General features: G+C 56.6%; 2 protein-coding genes across 2 annotated transcripts; one reads left to right on the top strand and one right to left on the bottom strand.

Annotated features, from left to right (window-relative positions):
• Positions 1 to 791: 791 nt before the first annotated feature.
• Positions 792 to 6402, top strand: LOC121343544 (dual oxidase maturation factor 1-like). The gene is made up of 6 exons (XM_041418796.1): positions 792 to 938; positions 1809 to 1866; positions 2405 to 2539; positions 2715 to 2928; positions 5388 to 5602; positions 6194 to 6402. The coding sequence occupies exons 1-6, from the start codon at positions 792 to 794 to the stop codon at positions 6400 to 6402; spliced, it is 978 nt and encodes a 325-aa protein (XP_041274730.1).
• A 2224-nt stretch (positions 6403 to 8626) lies between these two features.
• On the bottom strand, positions 8627 to 13550 carry DUOXA2 (dual oxidase maturation factor 2). The gene is made up of 6 exons (XM_041418798.1): positions 13404 to 13550; positions 13220 to 13277; positions 10925 to 11059; positions 10536 to 10749; positions 9212 to 9426; positions 8627 to 8820 (listed from the first exon to the last, which is right to left on the bottom strand). The coding sequence occupies exons 1-6, from the start codon at positions 13548 to 13550 to the stop codon at positions 8627 to 8629; spliced, it is 963 nt and encodes a 320-aa protein (XP_041274732.1).
• Between the last annotated feature and the right edge of the window lie 4791 nt (positions 13551 to 18341).

Genomic DNA, 18341 nt, shown 5'->3' with positions numbered 1-18341 from the left:
TCACGGAGCGTCCCGGTGCTTTCCGGAGCATCCCGGCGCACGCCGCGGCTCCCAGCCCGGCAGCGGCTGCAGCGCAGGTAGGCTGGCGTGGGGAAGGGCTGTGGGTGCTGCTGCTGCTGCTGCAGGGATATTCCCCATTCCCGGGGGATGCTGAGCAGCCCTTTCCCAGCAGGAAAGGGAGCTGTGAAGTGCTGCGGTAAAAGCAGCGCTTGGTGTCCCGAGCAGCGTCCCAGCGCCGTCCCCAGCTGGCTCCTGGGGGGCTGGCACACGGCTGCGGGGACGGGCAGTGCCGCTGTCCCCTCGGGTCATTCCCGTCTCCCCGGACGGTGAGGAGTGAGCTCCGGGGCTCGGTCGGGGTCTGCGCCGCGATCCGCCCGAGCCCCAGCACCGCGGGGAAAGCACTGCTGGAAAAGAGCTGGACAGCGAGGCCGGGAGCTCAGGGAGCATTCTGGGGATGGAGAACGGAGGAGGAGAGCGAGCTGTCCAGCGGTGTTTGCAGGTCTTGAGTTTTGCACCTGAGCACTGCAGCGATGCCCCGGCGGCTCCCAGGCAGCTCTGCTGCGGGCTGAACACCGGGAGGATGAAGGGACATCCCTGAGTGCACGGCCAGAGTGGAATGCAGTGTCCGGGGACGCTGGGATGCACACACAGCCGTGCCAGGGACAGGCAGAGCGCTGCCCAGGGGGCAGGGGATGTTTCTGTGGGGAATGCTGCATGGAGTGGATGTGTGGAGATGATTTTCTCACCACTGTCTCTCTGGGGGCCAGTTTCGGATCCTTCCAGGCAGCAAGATGACTCTGTGGAATGGCTCCTACCCCTTCTACCCTGGAGCCAATGCCTGCTTCCCCTTTGACACCACCCGGGCTGTCATTGTCACCGTATTCCTCTCCATGCTGGCCACGTTCATCATCATCCTGCCGGGGATCCCGGGCAGGGGGGTAAGTGGAGGGGCAGGGGCCGTTCACACCTCTGGTCCCTGCCTGTGCATCCCACATTTCTCCTCTTTCCCAGCCTCGGGAACAGATTTGGCAAGCAGATCTGCCCGCGGGCTATGGCCAGAGCTCTGGGATCTCTGGAATTCCATGGGGCTGAGTGAGCTCCAGCCCATCCCAGCATGAGCACCAAACTCCACCACCCCAGATTTCTGAGGCAGCTAGGGCTGATCTTGGCTGGATTTCTCTATGAACAAGCCGAAATTCTTTCACCAGAGTGGAATAGCAGGGTGAGGCTCAAAGCTCTCACCCCACCTTCCCAGAAAGCTCAATGAAAGAGGGAGGTGTGTACCGGGCATGTCCCAGCACTGCTCAGCGGGCTCTGCGTGGCCAACAGACCCTGCTGGGCGCCACACCAGGGCTGGTTGTGTGCCTGGCTTTGCAGCAGGGCTGGCTCAGGGGCTTCTGTCCCCCAGGGGACACTCTACAAATGCCTGGTCACTCCTTTTTGCTACAGCTGTGGCCAGCTGTCAACACATCCAAACACATGAGGTTTGGATAAGTGTGGAAATTGCAGCTGAAGACTGGTGGGGGGAATGTTTCCACCCTCCTTCTCCAAAAAGGGCTGTCACAGCTTTCTCCGGCGTGTTCTTTTTGTGATCTTCTTCCTCTGCCTGGATCTCCCTGCTGCCTCCCCCACTCCAGCAGGGATGCACGGGATACCCCATGCCAGCCACCCACAAAGCACACGGGGTGACTCCCCAGGGAGGGACAGGTCTGCTTCTCACCATTTCACCTTTCTGAATGATGTGCTTGGTGCTGAGGTGCCAAAAATCTGGCTGACCCCTGTGCCTCCACTCTGCTCCCCCCTTACAGAGACTCTTCTGGTTCCTGCGCTTGGTACTGGGGCTCTTCATGGGAGCAGTGATCCTCAGTGAGTGCTGGGGCCCTGGGGGAGCTCGTGGATGCCCAAGAAATGGAGGGGAGAGGTGGGGGAGGGTGAATAGATCAGTCAAGGGCCAAGTCCAGCCCATAGGATGAGCTCATGGGAAGATGGACACGTGTCTTGTGTCTGGGAGGTGGCTCCAGCAATTGGTGGAAGGCACCCATCTGCTCTGAAGACTGGTGGCCGTAACCAGGGCAGTCAGTAAAAGCTCACCACCAACTTCCAAGGAATTCAGGCACGCTGGCAGGGGCTTAGGGGAGAAGCAGTGCCCAGACAGTGCCACACATCAGCCCCACTGCCACCAGGGCTAGGATCTGTGCTGGGGCTGGGAAGAAACCAACCCAAGTGGGGCTTTCAGGGTCATGGGCTGATCTTGAGGAAGGACACACAGGATTTCTGCCCCTCGGGGCTAACAGCCCAGTCCTGGACTTGGGATGAGGAAAGTGATGCTCAGAGCACGGCGACCATCCTGGCAGCACCAGGCATCTTGCTGCCAGGCTGTAACTAACCCCTGAGGTCTTCACAGACGTCCAGTTCACCAGGGACTGGGAGAGTGGCTGGGTGCAGGCAAACACCTCCTACAAGTCCTTCAGCCCTGCCCAGGTGAACGCGGACATCGGGCTGCACATCGGCCTGGCCGGGGTGAACGTCACGCTCAGGGGTGAGTCTGCCGTGCCCATCTGCAGCTCTGGAGTGGCCGCGGCCCCAGCAGGCCTGCAGCTGCCCTGCGGGGCCCTCGCTGTGTCTGCAGGCTGCTGGGACCCCGCGGTGCCCGGCTGCAGGCTGGCAGTGCCCGGCTGCTGGCACAGCGGGAGCTCAGCCGCTGCCTCCCGCAGGAAACCCGGTGCAGCAGATCAACGAGACCATCGACTACAACGAGCACTTTCCCTGGAGCTTTGGGGCGGATTACGACCGCAGCTACAGCCAGGGGCTGCACAAGGGGCTGCCCAGCCCCATCCTGTACGTGGCAGAGAAGTTCAGCTCGCAGAGCCCCTGCGCTGTGCACAGGCAGTACCGCATCGCCGGCCACTACGCCTCAGCCATGCTCTGGTGAGCCACAGCCAGGCTCAGCCTGCCCTGGGAGCTGGGAAGGACCAGGGAGAGCACAGAGAGCTCTGTGGAGCGCCCCTTGGCTCCTTTGGCCGTGCCAAAGCCTTGGCTCTCTGCAGGATCTGGGGTTCTCATGGTTCCTGGCCTGTCATGGATTCATAGAATTGTGGAATCATGGAGTGATTTGGGTTGGATGGGATCTTAAAGCTTGTTGTTGCTCTAACCCCCCACCACAGACAGGGACACTTTCACTATCCCAGATTGCTGCAAGTCCCATCCAGCCTGGCCTGGAACACTTCCAAGGATCACTTCCCTAAATGTCTCCCATGTAAAACCAGGACAGGCAGCCACAGCTTCTCTGGGCACCCTGTGCCAGGGCCTCGTCACCCTCACAGGGAGGAATTCCTTCCCAATATCCCATCTAACCGTGCCTTCTGGCAGTGGGAAGTTATTCATCCTCATCCTGTCCCTACAGGCCCCTGTTCAAAGTCCCTCCCCAGCTCTCTGGAGCCCCTCCAGGCACTGGAAGGGGCTCTGGGGTCTCCCCAGAGCCTTCTCTCCTCCCCTCAACACCCCCAGCTCTCCCAGCCTGGTTCCAGGGCAGAGGGGCTGCAGCCCTTGGAGCATCTTTTGTCCATGTCCCCAGACTCCTCTTATGAGTCCTCTGCCTTGATGTACAAAACTGCAGTCAGAAAATCTCACTGGAGGGAAAACAGCCGTGGGCTCGTGGGTCGAGATCTCTGCCAGGACCAGGATAAAGAGTCCAAGCTGAGATCCACTCTGAAGGGTCTGTGCAAGTGGGCACAGACCTGCCTGAGGGGAGCAGGAGGGACCATCTCAAGAGGGAGCTCATGGAACTCAGAGCCCCCGTGTGTGCTGTGATTGTGGAGTCCCAGGGCACCCCCACGAGTCTCAGAGTTTTGGGAAAGGCACCCCCACGAGTCTCAGAGTTTAGGGAAGAGAGAGCCTTGTAATTCCCCCATGAATGTAGGCTCCAGGTTCCTGTACCCATCTCCTCTCTCACTTTCAGGAAAAATAATTACCCTCACCCAAACATTCCTGTATTTCAAAGCAGAAATGTTCACGAAAATTTTTTTTTGTTGTTTGTTTTTTTCTTGGAATCAGAAAAATTTCTTAGCTGGCATTTGCAGGGAGCTAAATGCAAGCCCCAAGCACAGGGCAGGGCTGGCAGCTGGGTGCACTCCAGGTGCTGAATCAGGTGTGGGCATGGCTAATGGTGCAGTTCTCCAAACAAAGGTGTCCCTTGATGCCATTGTCCCTCTGAAGACGTGGGAACTGCCCGGGGGTGACCAGTTGTGGACAATCACAAGAATCAGGAAAGAAGTTACTTTGGTGGGACTGTTACAATCTGATTATTAGAGACATCCTCTGGCCAAATTAGGGTGCAGATGAGGCAGTATGCTGAAGTCAATACTATGGATTTTATGTCACAGGAAATGTGATGTAGACAAAGATAGAAAGAAATAGGAAAGGAGAGGAGAGAAAGTGAGAGAGAGACAGATTAGGTAAGAAGATATGACCACCCATGGACCCAGACAGAGCCCCTCTGATGCTCCTCTTCTGGTCCTCTCAGAGGTGAGGGTCCCAGGGAGCTCAGAGCCCAGTGCTGGTTCAGGTTTAGGTGAGAACACCCAGGCACCTCCCTGCAGAGGGGAATTTTACACTTTGCAGTGCTGTGGATCAGGGGTATTGCTCTGTGGAAGGGTCTCGGGCAGCTTTTGGGGTGTTCCATGGTTTGTGACCCCTTCTAAGGCATGACCCTGGCTCTCACACCGGTGTTGAACCATTTCTGCCCCCTCGGAAGGGGTGAAAACCCCCAGGCCGAGGTGTGAACAGAAACAATGTCCCGTGTGAATGGATGCTTCCCGGGAAGGGAGGGGAGCGTTCCAGCCGAGCCTCTTGTGTAAGGGACGACATTGGCATGACAACAAACATCACCTGCCTCTCTCTGCTGCTGCTCATCAGCCCTTCCCTCATCTGCCTCAAACCCCCTCCTGCCCCACTCCTAGGGGCCCAGCAAAGCACCTCTGCCTCTGCAAGTGGCCAAACCTTTGAGCTGTTGAACACCAATATTTCAGTCTCTTACAGGAACCTCCAGAGATTTCTGCTCCAGGCCTACACCCAGAGCAGGGCTGGTGCCAAAGCTGTACCAAGGTGCTTGGGGGCATCAGGAAATTCAATGCTGAACATTCCCTGCTGTAGAGATTCCTCTCTGCTGCTGCAGGATCTGTCCCACAGCTCCACCACCCATGCCATTACACAGCTTGGGTTGTAAGGGACTCTCTAGATCAGGCTGTCCAGCTATCTGCGGAAGCAAGGCCAGCTGGATCAGGTTGCCCAGGGCTTTATCCCTCCACTGGGATATGGAGAGGAGAGGAGAGCCTGAGTAGATACTCCAAGCCTGATGTTTTGTGCTCAGTTTTGTGGTCCTTTTGCAGGCTGGCCTTTTGCACATGGCTCATTTCCATCCTGCTCTTCTCCATGTCCATCCTGCTCTATGGTGGCCAGATGCTCCTGCTCACTGGCACTCTGATCCTCTCCTCGCTGCTCCTCTTCTCCACTGCGAGGAACACCCTGGAGTGCCCCATCCAGTTCGGCCCAGCTGCCTTGAGAACAGACTATGGTGAATCCTTTTGGCTGGCATTAGCAACAGGTGAGTGCTCAGCTTGCTTCTGGGGCTTTCCTTCTCCATCCCTGCAGAGGCGATGGCCCAACAGCACCTCATCCCTTCTTTCCCCATGGCTGGTCACAGAAAATTATAATTTTAGGTTAGAAGATTTTAGATTAGGATTATCAAAGTTGGGGAGAGAAAGAGATGAGCATTCCAGATATTTGAAAATTTGAAGCTGCCTGCTGGATAGAGATGCCCTCTGCCTTTCAGGACCTGCTCCTCTTCCAAGCAGCAATTGTTTCCTTTGATCAAACCAGAATTTTCCATGTTACATCACCTCCAGGGAGACCAGCCCTTTCCCTGTAGCAGGTGGTAACTAATTCCCCCTGGGTGCTTCAGGCTAAGCAAGCCCAGGTTCTCCAGCCTTTCCCTGGCCTGGTGGGCTCCAGCCCCAACTCTCTGCCCCCGTTCACTGACCTCTCTTTTGTGCTGGGGAGCCCACAGTGATGCCAGAATCGCCGTGGGGAAAGAGAAACCAGCCCCTCTGCCTGCCTGCTGGGTGATGCCACACGTCCCTGGTGTGCAGCTGGGACCCAGCAGAGCTCCTGCAGAGGTGCCACTGTGTGTTTGCAGGGCTGCTGTGCCTGCTCCTGGGGCTGGGCATCATCATCCTCAACTCCGTGCAGCCAGAGAAGCTGAAGCTCATCTTTAGCCTGAGCAAGAGCAGCCAAGAGGAGCTGTGGGACAAGTCCTGCCTGCCAGCCCAGCCCAGCTGCTCTGCACAGGGTGGGTTCATGGTCCCCCTCGGGGAGCTGTGCCACGGGACAGCCACCCAGCTCTGAGGCACAGGGCAGGCAGGGCAAGGCCTGCAGCTGCTGCTCCTGAATTCACCAAATCCATCAGGAGCCCAGGTGGGAAGAGACATGTCAAGAACCAAGTGATGAGAATATCAGATTTGGAAAAGTGCCTCAAATACAACAGTTTTTGTTCGGTTTGGGGTGTTTTTTGTTTCTGTTTTACTGTCCCTCCCCTTGGTCCATCCCAACAAACCCTGAGTCCTCCTCAGGATACAGAGATTAAATCAGAACAAACCGGGGAGAAAGCAAGTAACTGCAGACTCACAGTTATGAGCCAAAGGAGAAGCAGAGCCCACAAGAGCCCCCTCACCCTGAAGACCCTCAGAAATTCCCCCTGCCCTTGGATGCTCTTCCCATCAGCAGCCAGGAAGCACAGATGGAGCTGTGCTCCAGGGCACCCTGCGCCCAACACCTCCTCAGTGTGAGGAGCAGGATGGCAGAGAGGAACACAATCCAGGAGGAACCAGACCAGGAGGGAGGGAGGGGGAGGAGGAATTGGGAAAGGAGGTGCAACAGTGCCTTGGAGAACAGCTATAACCAATTAGGTGAGCAGCCCCTCCAGTCTGGGTTACTCATGACAAAGATTCCTTAGTGGGTGACCTTGAAATGTGCCAAGGAGGCATTTGTCCCCATGGGAAGGATCTTGCTGCTGGGGGCTTGCCAAAAGTGCCTTTCAGATGTGCCCCATGGCCCCTTCTTAAGAAACCAGCCCCCTAAAAGTCCACAGTGTTTCAAAGGAGAGGGTTTTTTTGTAAAGTTTTATTGAAAATAATTCCTGTGCAGAACAAAACACGTTAGTGACACACAAGTATCATCTGACAGAAACAAGTAACTTACCAGCAAGGATCTCAGAAAGAAAAGTAAAAATACTGAAATTATGTACTTTACAATTAATTGGAATGAAGGTGCCCAGGTTTCCAGCATTCAGATACAGAATCCCAGAATAGTTTGGGTTGGAAGGGACCTTAAAGCTCAGCTTGTTCCACCCCCTGCCATGGGCAGCAACACCCTCCACTATCCCAGGTTGGTCCAAGCCTCATCCAACCTGGCCTGGAACACTTCCAGGAATGCAGGGGCAGCCACAGCTTCTCTAGGCAACCTGTGCCAGGGCCTCAAGACTCTCACAGGGATGAATTCCTTCCCAATATCCCATTCATCCCTGCCCCCTGGCAGTGGGAAGTTATTCCTCGTCATCCTGTCCCTCCATCCCTTGTCCCCAGTCCCTCTCCAGCTCTCCTGGAGCCCCTTCAGGCCCTGGCAGGGGCTCTGAGCTCTCCCTGGATCCTGCTCCTCTCCAGGTGAGCACCCCCAGCTCTGCCAGCCTGGCTCCAGAGCAGAGGGGCTCCACCCTCAGAGCATCTCCATGGCCTCCTCTGGGCTCTCCAGCAGCTCCAGGTCCTTCTCTGGAGGAGCTCTGCAGGTGGGGTCTCACCTGAGTGAGGCAGAGGGGCAGATTCCCCTCCCTCCCCTGCTGCCCAGCCAGTCTGAGTGTGCTCCAGCTGGACAGGGATAACTTCATTCCTCACTCTCCTTCCTTTCCTATGGCCTCTTTTTGGCCCACACCAGGCTACAAGTTTGGTCTAATAAAGGCCAAATTTGAAGGTGGAAAGAATCACATCAGCACATCCCCCACACCAAAATCCATGGTACATTTACTTGGTCCTTGTTTCTGGAGCAGTTTTTTTATTCCAGCTCCTGCAGCATCCAGCCTGCAGAAGTTGGATCCATACCTGGCTTTCCTGGATACACCTAAACCAAAAAATGTCATGTTTGGGGAAAAAATGAGCAGGTTCAATGCCAGGCTTTTGGAGTGGCAGGTGCTCCAGGCAGAAATGTGACCCATGAGCTGTTTCTCAGTTTCAGTGGGAACAGATCATTGGAGAATCCATGCACTGCCAGGGGCAGGGCATGGAGCAGGAGGGGCATGGAGCAGGGAGGGAATTCCTCCTGGGACAGGGGTCCCCAGGTGAGTGTGCAGCCCAAAGTCTCAGCAGCTGTGAGCTGCTCTGATGGCAGCCTGCCAGCACAGCCTGCCCCTTCCAGAGGGAGTCACAGGGAGACACAGTCTGGGAAGGCACTTCCCAGCAGGGACCCATCCCAGTGTGGACTTCTAAGGCAGCTGGGTGGGGAAATGCGTCTCTGGGGACATCAAGAAGAATTTGTTCTGCCCTCTTGGGTCCATCTTCAGGGAAAGAGTGAGGACTTTCTTCTAGATGCTGTTGATTTCAGTGGGCTCAGAAGGAGACAGGCCATTGCTCACGAAGTGAGGGTTGATGAACACCTCAGGCATTTCCTGGTGCTCCTCTGCTTTGTCCTCACGGAGATCAAAGAAAGTTTTCAGCAGGTCCAAACTGAGGTGGTGCATTGCCACGATGGTGATCCCAACCACCAAACAGAGCAGGCCTGGAAACAAACATGCACTCTGGTGGGTTCCTGTCACCCCAGCAGTGTCCCCACCCCACAGCCCTCCTTGGATTGTCCCCTGCCAGAGGACAATGCCTTTGCTTATGGACATTGCCTTCTATTGTATCAGCTGTTCTGAGCATCCTTAAAGCCCAGACACAGGTCTGAAAACCCAGATGAGCGATCCCAATGTCTTTGCACCTCAGGAGCTACAAATGCCTGTATCTCCTCGAGATGAGGACGGTGCTTCCCCTTTTCCCACCCCTCTCCACGGCTCTGCCAGGATCTGCTTTGCCAAGGCCCAGGCTGGGGCTCTGGGGAGCTGCCCTTCCCACCTGGGGGGAAGCCCTGGGACACAGTGATGTTTCCTGGGGCACCCCAGTGCTCTCACCAGTTGCTAGCATCAGCCAGAAGGATCCCCCATAGGCTACATGCAGGGTCCTGGTCCCAATCTGGATCAGGCACATCGGGGAGTTCCTCACGGTGGAGAAGGAGAGCAGAGAGAAGATCATGAAGGCCCCCGTGGCCAGGAGCATGTATCCTCCATAAACCAGGACAGGCATGGAGAAGAGAATGTTGGAGATGACCCACGTGCAAAAGGCTGCCCTGGAGACAGGAGGAGACCAAGAGATGAGTGGCGTGAGTGCCATGGATTAGGATGCTCTGTGTGAGGATTTCCATGTGATGCCATGGATTAGGATGCTCTGTGTGAGGATTTCCATGTGGTAGGAGCAATCTGGGCTCCAAGTGCTCTGTAGGAGGTGGAGAAGCTCTGTGGGCAGGCAGGAATGATCCCTAATCCCCATGCTGAGCAGGTACACGTGCAAGGCTCACACTGCTACATCCAGAAGGCAGAAACACAGATCTCCTCCTCCCATTGCTCAGCCCACAGACAGCACCAGCCTCGGGGAGGCTCTGGCAGCCCCTCAGTGTACCTGGACCACCCCAGGTGCCTGCCCTTCCACATGTGGGGCAGTGTGGACCCTGAGAGCAGCACCCAGGACTGAGATAAGTGCAGAAGCAGGCAAAGGTCATTTGCAGTAGCTCTGCACTTGCTGAGGAGTTGGGCTACAGAGGAAGGCCTCAGCTATGGACCAGGAGCTCTTGTTCCATGGCATTGCCAGGCTTCTTCCCTAGTGCCTGTGTCCCTGCTGTCAAGCACCAAGCAGGGAGAACAGCACTGCAGTGGTTCCTGATGGCCAGCACGTGGTGGAAGGGACCATCCCCTGCCAGCTGGGGACCAGCCCTCCCCCAGCCCAAGTGGGCACTGACATATCTCTGACCTTGCAAAAGAATCAAAATCTACTCCACAATAACAGCAGCAGCATCTTTTCCTCACCTGATCCCAATCTTTGATACAAAATCCACTCACAGGTAGGGTTGGGAGAGTTCTTCATGTGTCCATGGGCCTCTCTGGGCCACCAAGGACAGCAGCTTCAACTCCATCCATGGGGATGGACTTCTGCCACCACCACCACACCACAGCAGGGACCTGCAGCACGTTCCTCTCTCCTGTGGATTTCTCCAGCAGGGAGAACCAGAACTTCTTCTCTGCTCATCCTAAAGTGCTTCCAGTGCCCAGCAGGGCCCCCTCCAAGCACACAGCTTCCCTCCTGGCAGGATGCCATCCCACCCATCCCAAAGGCCGAGGGGAAAGGCAGCCAAGCTCTGCACACCCCTGCAGGTCCCCAGTGCAGCAGGAGAGGAGGGCTCACCAGAGCATGGCTGAGGCGTAGTGGCCGGCGATGCGGTACTGCCTGTGCACAGCGCAGGGGCTCTGCGAGCTGAACTTCTCTGCCACGTACAGGATGGGGCTGGGCAGCCCCTTGTGCAGCCCCTGGCTGTAGCTGCGGTCGTAATCCGCCCCAAAGCTCCAGGGAAAGTGCTCGTTGTAGTCGATGGTCTCGTTGATCTGCTGCACCGGGTTTCCTGCGGGAGGCAGCGGCTGAGCTCCCGCTGTGCCAGCAGCCGGGCACTGCCAGCCTGCAGCCGGGCACCGCGGGGTCCCAGCAGCCTGCAGACACAGCGAGGGCCCCGCAGGGCAGCTGCAGGCCTGCTGGGGCCGCGGCCACTCCAGAGCTGCAGATGGGCACGGCAGACTCACCCCTGAGCGTGACGTTCACCCCGGCCAGGCCGATGTGCAGCCCGATGTCCGCGTTCACCTGGGCAGGGCTGAAGGACTTGTAGGAGGTGTTTGCCTGCACCCAGCCACTCTCCCAGTCCCCTGTGAACTGGACAACTGCCAGGAAAAATAAAGCTGGGGTTAAAGCAGGTCTGGTTTCAGGCTTTGCTGTGCTCAAGGGGAGAATCACAGGTGAGTGGCAGCATTCCCACCATGGCACTGGAAGGGAGTGTTAGGAGGGCAGGAATGCTGATTCAGCCACCAGGACGTGCCCCAACCAGCTCCCACACCCTGCAGAGCTCAGGTCCTCCCCTTGCTAAGCATCCACTCCCTGGATCCGGGAACAGCGGAGCTCAGATCCCCAGGCATGGACGTCATGATCTGATTTCTCCTTGGACATCCTCTCCAGAACTTCCCTGCAAGCTCCCCACCATGGCAAGCACCACGCCACCCCGGGACAGGGCTCAGAGATGAGCCTGTTTGTCAGCCACAGGAACAGGGGTGAGTCTCATTTCACATCCAGCTCCCTGAATTGCTCTATTAGCGAACAGTAAAAGTCATTGTCAAAAGGAGGCGGTGGAGAGGGGCGGGAAGTGCCATCACAGCTTGGGCACTCATTCCAGCTGGGAAAAAAAAGAACAACTGGAAGCTTTTCTGGTATATGTTTTTGGGGTCAGGGTATCCTTTTCCAAAGCACTTCCACTATGCAGTGTGCTTCCTTTTCCAGCGGGGAAAGTAAAGCCGATGGTTTGATGTCAGGCTGAACAAAACCTTCCTGAGAAAATGTTCCATTGCTGAGTCAACTTGTGAGGGCACTGATGCAGTGGGAGCTCCACAGGAATGTTTTTTGGCGGCAGGGGTGAGCGTGCCCTGCTGCTGCCAGACAGAAACTCTGGCGCTGGCTCCAGAACAATTTGTTCTTGCCGTGTGCCCAAGCAGAGCCGGGGTGCAGCCTTGTCCCGGCGGTGCTGGGTGGCTCTGCAGGGCCCAGCAGGCTGTGGCCGTGGGACCAGCCCCGGCCTCCACCCCTCTGCCACCTCCAGCCTGGCACCACGGTCTCAGGTGGCTCTGGTGGCATCTCCCAGGACCTGGGCATCCCCAGGGTGGCAACCTCATGCTGGCGTGGACCCAGTGTCCCAGAGCTGGTCCCAGTCTGGCTACCTAATTCTAGTGCCTGGCTAAATCAGAGCTGAATCTTTGAGGTTATTGTTATCCGTCTCCTTCACCATCCCTCTCCAAGCAGTCCTGCAATCCATCTTGTCCTTCACAGAGGGAGGGATGCTTTGGTTTAGGGTCAGGGCTGGTTTCTCTTGCCATCTGGCATCTTCTGTCCCCTCAGTGCATCTTTTCTTATCCATCCTGTTGCCCTGCCTGAGTTGGAAATCCCACTGCCTGGTTTCCACCATCAGTTATTACAGGAGATTTCCTGGTTTTTACTACATTAAATCCTCTCTTTCATCTTCTCAGACCTTGCTCCTTGGGAGGTCTTTACCCCACTGCTGCATTCTCTGCCCTACCTGTGCTTTATTCCAACCTGCTCCCTCCACATCACTGCAAGGCTCCTCACAATCTCCAAACACGCCTGGCTGCAGCCCCAGGCAGCACAAGAGGGCTCACAGATTTGGGGGAAATAATGGAAAACTGGTGAAGGGGATTGTAAACACACTCAAGCGATGTGTAGCTGGGTGTAGAAAAACCCAGAGATCAGAGCGAGCACTGTCTAGCCTCCTGTGTCAGAGAAGTGGAGCACTATTGAACAAGCTCCAGAGCCAGCCCTGTTACAGGGAAGATCAAAGTACATCAGTGAGCTACACCTGCACAAATCCCTGAAACACAGGTGAAAACAGGTTTGGTGATCCTCGGTGCCAGTCCCTTCCTTGTCTTTACCCAGTGCTGCTTTGGGGGTCCCCTGGAGGGCGAGGGAATGAAAATAAATCTGCTCTTTGCATTTCATCCACGCTTTTGTGGTTGTTCCTGCACCCTGCCTGTGTGGGGTCATCCACACAGCCGGAGGAACACGGGGCTGTGCGGCCTGACGGAGCTGGGGCTGTTTGAGTTACAGCCGGCAGAACTGCCAGAAGTGACCACAGGCACATCCAAACGCCCTGAGCCCCCGCAGCAGGGAAGGGAAAGCCGTTCTGGGAAGCTGCGTGGCTGCTTCGCAGAGCAAGGGTAAGGTGGACCCCACGACCAGCTGTGGTTGTGCCCCCCAGCTCACATTTCCCGGCCCCAGGGTCCAACCCTGCCCCCGGACCCATCCCCGAGGGCAGCACTTACCCACGATCACCACTCCCACGAAGAGGCTGAGGAGAACACGGAGAGTCCAGTAGAGCCTCTGCGGGGAGAGAGCGGGACATCAGGCAGGCAGGAGCAGCCCTGCCTCTCCTCCTGCCTCCCCAAAGCCCCGCAGGGTCCCAGCGAGAGGAGCGGGGGGCGCAGCAGCATCCCCGGGGTCACGCACCGCCCGGCCGCGGATGCCCGGGGTGATGAGCAGGAAGCTGCAAGCCAGCGTCAGGAAGACCACGATGACTATGATGGAGCTGATGTCAAACACAGCAGCCTTCCTCTGCTGCGGGTAGAAGGGGTAGACGCCGTCAAAAAGAGTCATCCTGCACCTCCAGGAGCCTGCGGGAGAGAGCTGGTGACAGCGGGGACCCTGCCCCGCCCTGCCTGGGTGCCTCCAGCCCGCGGTGGCTCAGCTCTGGAAGAACCAGCTGAGGGAGGTTCACCTAAAGGGTCCCCAGAGGGACGAGGAAATGTGACGCTGCGAGCAGGCGGGCGGGCAGAACCCTCCCCAGCAGAGAGCACGCCGCCCAAAAACCCTGAGCGGAGCAGAGGAGTGCCCGGGGCAGGGCTCCAGCAGCCCCGGGATGGGGCAGCCCCAGGAAGCACAAAGCCTTGTCCTGCTGCAGTGTGAGGAGCAGCCCCGGAGCAGGAACCTGTTGAGCAGCTCTTGCCTGGACAGGGACAGGGCTTTCCCTCCAGCAGGTGCAGCCAGGGCTTTGGGGTGAGCCCCTGGGGGAAGTGCCCGAGCCCACTGGGGAACTTCCCAGAGGGGAAAGAATGCAGAAACGTTTTCCTTCAAAATTGCAAGGAACCTCTGAAAACTGGATTTCACAACAGCAAAATTATCCCCGGCCAAGGGCCAGCAGTGCCAAGTGGAACAAAGCCCACTATTCCCATTCCTGCCCATTTCCTCCAAGAAGATTTTCCCCAGGAGCTGCTGGTCTGGTGAAGGAGGAAGAGGAAGGATTGGTCCTGCTCTTGGTCAAGAGGGGCCAGAAGCAGCCCCATCCCAGGATGAGGGTCCAAAGGACATTCAAAACTCCGTGAGCTCATCTCAAGGCTAAAGGAAGCTGAATTCTATAAAATTAAAAGGTGTGTTTAATTTACACAGATGACTTTGGACTTCCTCTGGCACTCCACTTCCAGCAATTACACACCTTATTCCTGTGCCTGGGTTAGCTCTTTTCTACCAAAACTGATAATGTGCTTAGTCCTCTTGTTTTGCTTATTTAATAGCCTCTCTGCATGTGACTGTCCCAGGAAGTTTGCTAAACTCAGGGAATGTCAGAGCTGATCTGACTCGTGTCCAAGCAGCATTTTATTCTGTTCCTGTACGGAGCAGGTGAATTTATTCTCATTTTCCAAAAACAGGTTAAAATCGTTATTTTAGGTAAGATCCAAACCAGAGCAATTCAGCCACAAAAAGCTGGTCCCAAATCCCTGGAGACGAGTGTGGATCACAATGATTATCACAAAACAGTTTGTTTAGGCAGCTGAATTGCTTTTCAATACATAAAGCAATATTGGATTTGAGAATAATTTTCTGTCCAGTAACCCAGATAATAACTGCAGGGAGATAATAAAGAGTGGAGCAGGGACTGGGATTTTACAACAGCTCTGATTTTAGCTTGACTGCTACAGACTGACAGAGCTGTCGTGTGCTCTTACAAATCTTCTTTGGGGCTATTTTGCTGTAACATCTTTGGGTTATTTCCTTGGAAAGCCAAACCTGGAGAAAGGCAGCCTTCAAGCTCCATGATTACCTGGCAAGAGGAGCTGCAGCTGATTCCTGATGCTGCTGAAGCCCAGCAAAAGTGCCCACAAAACAGTCAGAGCTGCTGCAAGAAAGGAAATAAATGAGCAGTTTAACCTAGGACAGATTAAATCATAACGGCTTGAATTCCACTTGTTCCTGGTACCTTTGCCCAAATTTCCAGTGAGATAAAATGAAGCAGGAAAAATTTCCATTTCCGTATTCACCAAAACACAACTCTTCAGGGTTTAAAATGTTAAAAACCAGAACATAGCATGGAGAATGCTGTCTTGTTAAATCTAAATTTAACTTTCAACCAACACCAATGGATGTTTGCATTCCTGTACTCTGGGACTCGTTTTATAGAGAATTTCCAGGGAAACAACTGTTTTGCTGTCTGTCCATCTTTCTCCCTTGATTGCCCTTCCAGCATTTTTGCAGCTCTTTGGCATTTTTGCAGCTTTCAAGTGGAAAAGTGATGCCTACAGCTCACGGCAGGAGAAACTGGACTTGTTGCACCTGGGGAAGCATCCTCCACACTGAAGCATTGCTGTGACCTTGGAGCCCCTGTGGGTCCCTCTGTCACAGCCTATGGAGGGGGGAAACTGGGAACATCTTCAAGGAAGGATCAGCAGTTACCAGAAACAGACAAGTTAATCTTGTATTTTAAAATAGTCTGGATCTGGAGGAGACAAAGGAGGCAGAAAGTTTGCCCAAACCCCAGAAGTTTCTCCTTACAGAATCTCCATTTTCCTGCCTCAGAATGAATCGAGATAAAAGGATTTTCTGGAAGTGCTTGGCCAAAAAACTCCCGGTGGCAGAGCCAGCAGCATTCCTAGCTGGGTTGCTCGGGGCTGCAGGTTGACATTTTCCATATGAGAAAAAAAAATCCTGTCCTCTGGAAACTGAAACATCAGAACTGCAATTCCCAGCGGGGAGAAGAGGGGCGAGGAGGCAAACTCGCTGGGCTCTCCTGCCCCTGTAACCGGGCAGAAGAGAGGGAACCGAGCCGGGACCCCCGCAGCAGGGACCGGGCTGGGGATGCCGCCCCCTCCCACACCTACCTCCTCCTCCTCCTCCTCTTCCTCCTGCTGCTGCTGCTCTTGCGGGCGGCTCCGTCCCGCACGGCGCTCTTATAGGCGGCGGCACGGGCTGTGTGTACCCGCGGCAGCGCCCGCCCCGCCGCCACAGCGCCCGGGACAGCGCGGGGCACGGCTGGGCACCGCGACACGCGTGTCACCGCCTGCCGCGGGATCGGGACCCGCCACAGCGCCCGGGACAGCGCGGGGCACGGCTGGGCACAGCGACACGCGTGGACCTGAGGGAGTGGAGGAATCGAGGAATCGTGTCCCGCTCGCTGGAGGAAAGGAGGTGGGACACGGGGGTACGCGTGTCCTGCTCGTGGGACGGCGGGGACACTCGCGGTGCCCGCTGTGCGGGTGCCTGAGGGCACTGCGGGCCGCGCTTGCGAGGATGTCTGCGGGACCGAGCCCACGCGTGTTCCTGCCCTGTTCCTGCCCTGTTCCTGCCGGCTCGGCACCACGCGTGTTCCCGCTTGCGTGGGAGCTGCGGGACCCCTCCGGCCCCGCGCTTAGCCAGGGCCGCGCACGCTGCCACCTGCGGGGCTTCTGCTGTCACCTCTGCCGGGGACAGCGGCTGGTGCTGCTCCTCCCCGCGTCCTGCTGCGGGGACAGCTGGGATGGCCGTGCCCGGGGGATGGAAGGGGCTGTGTCCCCGTGTCACTGCACGGCCCGGGGGCTCTGGGTGTGTGTGAGCACGGTGAGATGGAGCCGGGGATGGAAGGGGCTGTGTCCCCGTGTCACTGCACGGCCCGGGGGCTCTGGGTGTGTGTGAGCACGGTGAGATGGAGCCGGGGATGGAAGGGGCTGTGTCCCCGTGTCACTGCACGGCCCGGGGGCTCTGGGTGTGTGTGAGCACGGTGAGATGGAGCCGTGCGTGCCTCACCTGCAGGGTGCGGTGGAGCCACGCTCATCCATCCCTGCCGCTGAGGGAGAAGGCACGGGCAGAGCGTGTCCCTGCGTGGGGACAGGACACGGCGGGCACAGGCAGAGACCCCTCGCGTTCCTCCGGGGCACAGAGTCCCTGCCGTGCTCCGGGCATTGGGCTGTCCGGCCCCGGGGGGAGCTGGGGACACCGCTCCTGTGCAGGTTGTCCCGGGAGCGTGCACACCTCTAGGGCACTCTGAGATCCAAGGCTAGGGACATGCACCCCGTTCTGAAATCCCGGGACTGACTGGGGTGTGGGGGAAGGTGGCAGCCCCCAGAAGCACTGGGAAGAGACAGAAATCAGCTGTGGCTCACAAGGACCATAGGGATCAGGCTATGGAATGCCTTGGATCTGCTGTCCTCTGGGTCACCACACTTAGGTTCTGCCATGGGGCAGATGCTCTCTCAGGATGCTGGTGTGTTCCATGATCCCAGGTGACCTGTGGCTCTGGGGAGAGCCCAAGAGACATTGGAGGCTGAAGCCCTAACTTTAGGGGAGCCTAAAGCTAAATCTGCTGGGATCAGGTGGAACAGGAGGTCCTTGCTCTGTGGAAAGCTGTGTTTGCACTATCTGACATACGGTTTTTGGAGAGGTGTGAAACTCCAGGCTCTGACAGGACTCAGCGATCCTCTCTGATGGGAGAAGACAAGGCTGACAGGCTTAATTTCACTAGATCCAGAGGGAGGGAGTGAGTTTCCAAAGGCGGCACAGGGAATCTCTGGAAAAGCAGAGTCTGGAGGGCTCATCATCACAATATTCCTGGAAAGCTTGACAAGGCTGTGGAAATAATCCAGACTTGCCTAGCTTTCCCTCAGCAAGCTGCACCATGAACTTCCCAGGTCAGTCTGTGAGATGATCACTGTTACTGTACCACATTGGCCACGATCCAGACTGGAAAACCTCCAGAGTCTTGGACTGATAAGGCAATAAGTGGATTTTAATTCCTGGGCGTAAGGAGACAAAGGGTTCATGAGAACTGGCATGTCATCTCACAGCTTGGGACAAGAGTAATTCCCATAGCTGAGGAAAAGGGAGGTGTGCTCAGCGACAGAAGGAAATTTAAAACACTTGTTCTGCTGGAACTCTATGAGAAGCCCCAGGGGGAAAGGGGAGATGATGTGTGCTGTGGCTGTGGTGCTGTGCTTTGAGCCTTGGCTCTGCTCTGTGTCTCCTGAGCCGCTTCTGTGGCACCTTCAGGCCTCGCTCTGGACGGGGCTTGGTACATTTTGTCAGGAGATCAATCCAGCTCTGGGATCTCCCTTTCGAGAGCACAGGAGCCGTGGGCACCTCCCTGCACAAGTCAGCAGCTGCTGCCCTGCTCAGGAGGGGCTGCTCCAGCAGGGACAGCTTTCA

The sequence above is a fragment of the Onychostruthus taczanowskii genome, unplaced genomic scaffold (genome assembly GCF_017590055.1).
Source record: "Onychostruthus taczanowskii isolate IOZ18803 unplaced genomic scaffold, ASM1759005v1 scaffold6, whole genome shotgun sequence".
NCBI lineage: Eukaryota > Metazoa > Chordata > Aves > Passeriformes > Passeridae > Onychostruthus > Onychostruthus taczanowskii.
Note: the sequence above shows the minus strand (reverse complement) of the source record. Positions and strands in the feature narration are given on the sequence as shown.

Bases quoted from the DNA above. Each gene is read 5' to 3' on its own strand.
- LOC121343544 (XM_041418796.1), top strand. From the start codon at position 792: ATGACTCTGTGGAATGGCTCCTACCCCTTCTACCCTGGAGCCAATGCC. The intron at 1,867-2,404 runs GTGAGTGCTGGG...AGGTCTTCACAG, and splicing joins CATGGGAGCAGTGATCCTCA to ACGTCCAGTTCACCAGGGAC. The intron at 2,540-2,714 runs GTGAGTCTGCCG...TGCCTCCCGCAG, and splicing joins GGTGAACGTCACGCTCAGGG to GAAACCCGGTGCAGCAGATC.
- DUOXA2 (XM_041418798.1), bottom strand. From the start codon at position 13,550: ATGACTCTTTTTGACGGCGTCTACCCCTTCTACCCGCAGCAGAGGAAG. The intron at 11,060-13,219 runs GTAAGTGCTGCC...TTTTCCTGGCAG, and splicing joins CGTGGGAGTGGTGATCGTGG to TTGTCCAGTTCACAGGGGAC. The intron at 9,427-10,535 runs GTGAGCCCTCCT...TCCTGTCTCCAG, and splicing joins TACGCCTCAGCCATGCTCTG to GGCAGCCTTTTGCACGTGGG.